Genomic DNA, 5,592 nt, shown 5'->3' with positions numbered 1-5,592 from the left:
GTAAGATTTGGGATGAAGAACAAGTACCAATAGACTGGAAAAAAGGACTTCTCATCAAGATACCAAAGAAAGGCGATCTCAGCAAGTGCGACAACTACAGGGGCATCACTCTTCTCTCAATACCAGGAAAAGTCTTCAACAGAGTATTGTTAAACAGGATGAAGGATTCCGTGGACGCCCAACTTCGAGATCAACAAGCTGGATTTCGTAAGGATAGATCGTGCACAGATCAAATAGCAACTCTACGTATCATTGTGGAACAATCAATCGAAAGGAATTCATCACTCTACATCAACTTCATCGACTACGAGAAGGCATTTGATAGCGTGGACAGGACGACACTATGGAAGCTTCTTCGACACTACGGCATGCCTGTGAAGATAGTCAATATCATACGGAACACCTATGATGGACTAAACTGCCAAATCGTCCACTGATGACAACTCACCGAATCGTTTGATGTAAAGACCGGTGTTAGACAAGGTTGCTTACTCTCACCCTTTCTCTTTCTCCTGGTGATCGACTGGATCATGAAGACGTCAACAACTGGAGGAAATCACGGGATACAGTGGACAGGCAGGATGCAGCTGGACGATCTAGACTTCGCGGATGATCTGGCTCTTCTATCACAAACGCAACAACAAATGCAGGAGAAAACGACCAGTGTAGCAGCAGCCTCAGCAGCAGTAGGTCTCAATATAAACAAAGAGAAAAGCAAGACTCTCCGATACAATACAATATGCACCAATCAAATTACACTTGACGGAGAAGCTTTGGAAGATGTTAAAACCTTGACATATCTGGGCAACATCATTGATGAACACGGTGGATCAGATGCAGATGTGAGGGCGCGGATCGGCAAAGCAAGAGCAGCATACCTACAACTGAAAAACATCTGGAGCTATAAACAATTGTCGACCAACACCAAGGTTAGAATTTTCAATACAAATGTGAAGACAGTTCTACTGTATGGGGCGGAGACGTGGAAAACTACGAAAGCCATCATCCAGAAGATACAAGTGTTTATTAACAGCTGTCTACGCAAGATACTTTGGATCAGATGGCCAGACACTATCAGCAACAAGTTACTGTGGGAGACAACAAACCAGATTCCAGCAGAGGAAGAAATCAGGAAGAAGCGCTGGAAGTGGATAGGACACACATTCAAGAAATCACCCAATTGCGTCACAAGACAAACCCTCACATGGAATCCTGAAGGCCAAAGGAGAAGAGGAAGACCAAAGAACACATTACGCCGAGAAATGGAGACAGACATGAGAAGAATGAACAAGAACTGGATAGAACTAGAAAAGAAGGCCCAGGACAGAGTGGGTTAGAGAATGCTAGTCGGCGGCCTATGCTCCATTGGGAGTAACAGGCGTAAGTAAGTAAGTAATATAATTAGAAAATTGTTTTCTTCAGAGATAAGTCTCAGGTTGAAAGTCATATAATGTCATTATGTATTGAAGATCAGTTTCTTGGTTTGATATTCCTCATCAACACAAATTGACGAGACCACTTTGACCAGTGTAAAACAAAAAATCATGTTTCGTGATGAATCCACATCTTAATGGTTTATATCGACTTCGTTTTTGTATACATTGAAATGTTGACTACATTTATTTAAATAAAAGACTATTCATCATCAGGTTAGATGAAAAATTCTCGATATCAACTACAATATGTTTTAAAGTCCAGCTAGATTACACTATATAATTCCACATTGATCAATGGGATACGAACGCAGTGCTGCACTAAACTTCCCTTATCATAAACACCATCTGTATTTTTCTTGTTAACTTGAGAACATACCCAGTCTAAGAAGATAATTATTTAACAGGATAAAAACTAACTGAAGAAAAAAACATCTAAACTATGATATATGCTTCGCTTGATGAAAGTATGAATTTCAAGAAGCATTTTGAAAATTAAAGGTACTAAGTATACTATACATCTGCATTATTATTAAAGATTTCGTAATCTGTTTATCACCATAACCCCGCTGAACTATAACTGTATTGCGGACAAGCTCATTAATCAAAGAATGTGGCATTGAATGACCCATTTTTATCAAATATTGTCTTTTTTTCTTTAGTAGGCAATGCTGATCTGATAATGCAGTTGAAGTGTACTGATTTGGTGATTGGATGTTTACAGGAAATCGTTAAGCCATTAAACGGATAGATAGTGGCTAGCAGTGGAATCCAGGACGCATGTTTCGTCCTGTTTAGGACTCGTCAGCTGGATGTACCTTCATCTCAGAGTTGATGTTCACTCTGGGAATCGAACCCATTACCGTTCGCTTCGAAAACCATCACATTATCCACTTAGCTACTGAGTACTGATAGCCGCTTGCTTGTGCAATGGGGTGAAGTTATATTCACTTGGTGATGTTTACGAGTATCTTTCAATCATTGTTTAGGACTGTAATTGATCTGTCTCTTGTTGGCATATGTACATCCTGTGCAGACTACCTCGATATTGCCTTACGTCACAAGCTTTATAAGCAAAGATGTATTTTTTTGTCACCTTAAGGTTATTGACGATTTATGACATTGAAATCCAGTAACTTTCGTTTTTTATCACTTGTCTCAAAATACCAAGTATGCACATTAATTAGTATACGTAGAATCAATTTTCTTCATAAGCTTTATGTAACCCTAACTTGTACATACACATAAGTATACTATCTGAATGCCAGACATACAATAACGAACACTGATTATTCAAACGTAAATACAATTAACTAAGATGATAGGTCATATAACATGTTTGTCAAACATTTTACCGCTAGCCACTGGCATTGACCGTTGTGTCAGTAACTAGATCTGATAAATATTATTTCTTATCAGTAATGAACGTAGATTTTCAGTAGTAAATAAATTTTTCAACCTCAATAAGATATAAGCTAGGACTATATATATATATCACCACCATTCTTGACTTTAAGTTTACTATAACCTTATTGTGGCATGAATCTTATTAATTTTTAAGTGATTTATTAACTTAACCTGACTTGTTAGATGAATATGGTTGATTCAAGTCACGAATAAATTATTGTTGTCAACAATTCGATTTTCATATCAATTCCTTATTTTTGTGACGATTGAAATCAAACTTACACATATAGTTCTACAAAACTATTTTGACCATTTATCATTAGTCAAAATTCAATTTTCAAATTTTTCAGGGTTATATTCATTTTGAAGTATCGTGTTTACTGATGGCTTCGAAATAATTGTTAACTTCCTTCGATGATTCTTGAAAATGGTGCAATAATTTTCAGCTTATATTGGCTTATTTAAAGATTGTTTTGACTTATAAAGCATACGAGGTGTCAATAGTTTAGTAAAGGCAAGGGCTCCCTTGACAAATATAGATATAATATGCTGATTAGTTATAAATAAATACAATAGCCGAATTCATGAAAAACATGATCTGGCGCTTTATGAATACTTATTGAATTTAGAGTTGCTTACAAAAAAGTCTCATCACTTGGTAACGTGGTTTCTTAATGCTTCATATTAGTTTTCTGATGTTTTTGAAAAGTAATTTTTTTGAAAAAAACATCATTTGACTGAAGTCACTGTGCCAAACGATACGAATAGGAATATCAAGTATGAAGATACAAGTTTTTGATAATCTATTGTTCTATCAGAAAAATATCAGAAAAATAAACATGAATCATTATGTCAACTTTGATATATATATATATATATATATATATATATATATGGAAACTGTTTCACTTGAAGCTCTATGGTTGTTAAATACTTCCGGTTTCATATATAAAATATTACTAGTCTAATAATATCATGGGTATATTTCGAATATTCTATAATACTATTATTAGTGTTATTTAGGGAATGTTACCATAGTTATTAAAATATAACAAACCATAGATACAAAACTGTATTGATTAATTACACCTAAATTTAACCTAATTTTTTTTTAATGTTTATTTTTTATAAAACTTGAAATTTTTCATCTTGCTAATCTTTGAACTCTAATATCAATTTTATTTGGATGAAAATATTTAAACATTGAATTATATTGTAAGCAAAGATGGATAGTGACTAGTAGTGGAATCCAGGACGCGCGTTTCGACCTATTTGGGACTCGTCACCTGGATGTACCTGCATCTCAGAGTCGATGTTCACCCTGGGACTCGAACCCATTACCGTTCGCTTCAAACGCCATCGCCTTATCCACTTGGCTGAATTATATGAATTATATTCATATTCTAATGTTTAAAAATTCATTATCCAATTGATATGAGATGTATAGTTTAAAATTCATTCCATTTTAATGAATTATGATTGGTCTATTCATTTAGAATATTTGACTAAACTACATCATTATAAACCAGTAATATTTTAGAATTCATGACATTTCATAAAATTCTTGTCTAACGATTGGTTATTATTTATCTTTTGATTAAGAATGCATCAGTTTGTATAACTTTACCAAAATAAGAACACATTTTACAATTATATATTACAATACGCTTTAGTTAACAGCGTATTAGTTGCTTTGTAGTATTTATCATTTAGTGGCGTAGTTATTCCATGCTTCTAATTGTTGTGTAAATAGATTTAACTAATTTCATAATTGTTACTCATAACAATTTGTTATAACTAACACACTCTGGGATTTGTAAATTTTTCAAATTAAATTGATTTGGGAACTTAATATTATCAATCTTTAAAATAAATATATATATATATATCCGAAATGACTCTTAATCGTCCAAAACCAAGTGCTAGTCCATCAGATGATTCAGCTGTTGGTGATATGAATAGTAATGGAACAAGTACAACAAGTAGTAGTAACGGTGAGGCATTATGTCCAGAAACTACTTCAACGACAACAACAGAAAGTCTAACTGAATCTTATACAAAATTAGCATTAACCAAACGACAAACATCTCTCGTCATAGAATCTACCGCTGATTCAAATGATCCAGGGTAAGTTTATAAATTGTTAGTACTATTGTATAGAATTTACCAAAAGTAATTTTTTTCACCCGAATTCATGTTTAACATCTAGTTTAATTTAAGGATTGAAAGGTGATTCTTTTCATTTTGAATTGTTAGTATAATGCATGAGTCAGGTATTCAGAGAAACCTGAGTAATGTCCAAACTTATTAACGATTGTAATATTTATTGATTATTACCAATATGTAACTGATACTTAACTATATTGTCATCCAGGTAAGTATGGTAGGAAAACTAATATCTTGTACAATTTCATAAAGGTCTATATTATGTTTTACACTCTAAATCTGTTATGTAATAAGCAACTATGAGACTTAAACTAAATAATGAGTATAGAATTAAAACTCTAATGACACACCTCCATTACATTTCATTATTTTTTAAACGTCCATAAAAATTGTGTATACTTTTATGAATAGAAATAAAAAGGAACGAATCGAGCGAAGAAATTTCTTTTCAATTAGTTTTTCATCATGGCTCTACACTAATATATATATGATTTACAATAATTAAATAACACTCATGGAGTAGATACGTTACGTAATAATTATATAATGACATCGATTATAAACTAACACTAATTGGAAGAGAAGG

The 5,592-nt window shown here is 33.3% G+C and overlaps 1 protein-coding gene and 1 non-coding gene across 2 annotated transcripts in view; one reads left to right on the top strand and one right to left on the bottom strand.

Annotated features, from left to right (window-relative positions):
• Window positions 1-4,155: 4,155 nt before the first annotated feature.
• Smp_tRNA_02305_Gln_TTG.1.1 lies at window positions 4,156-4,221 on the bottom strand. The gene has a single exon. It is a non-coding gene (tRNA).
• Window positions 4,222-4,734: 513 nt separating this feature from the next.
• The window catches only part of Smp_154730 (rna-binding protein musashi-related), a gene marked incomplete at both ends in the record, with an annotated part of 72,290 nt that continues 71,432 nt past the window's right edge, over window positions 4,735-5,592 (top strand). Inside the window, one exon of the mRNA XM_018794837.1 lies at window positions 4,735-4,967. Within this exon, the coding sequence (XP_018649209.1) occupies window positions 4,735-4,967 (233 nt within the window). The remainder of the gene's footprint in view (window positions 4,968-5,592) is intronic.

This window comes from Schistosoma mansoni, chromosome 1, assembly GCF_000237925.1.
Source record: "Schistosoma mansoni strain Puerto Rico chromosome 1, complete genome".
NCBI lineage: Eukaryota > Metazoa > Platyhelminthes > Trematoda > Strigeidida > Schistosomatidae > Schistosoma > Schistosoma mansoni.
Note: the sequence above shows the minus strand (reverse complement) of the source record. Positions and strands in the feature narration are given on the sequence as shown.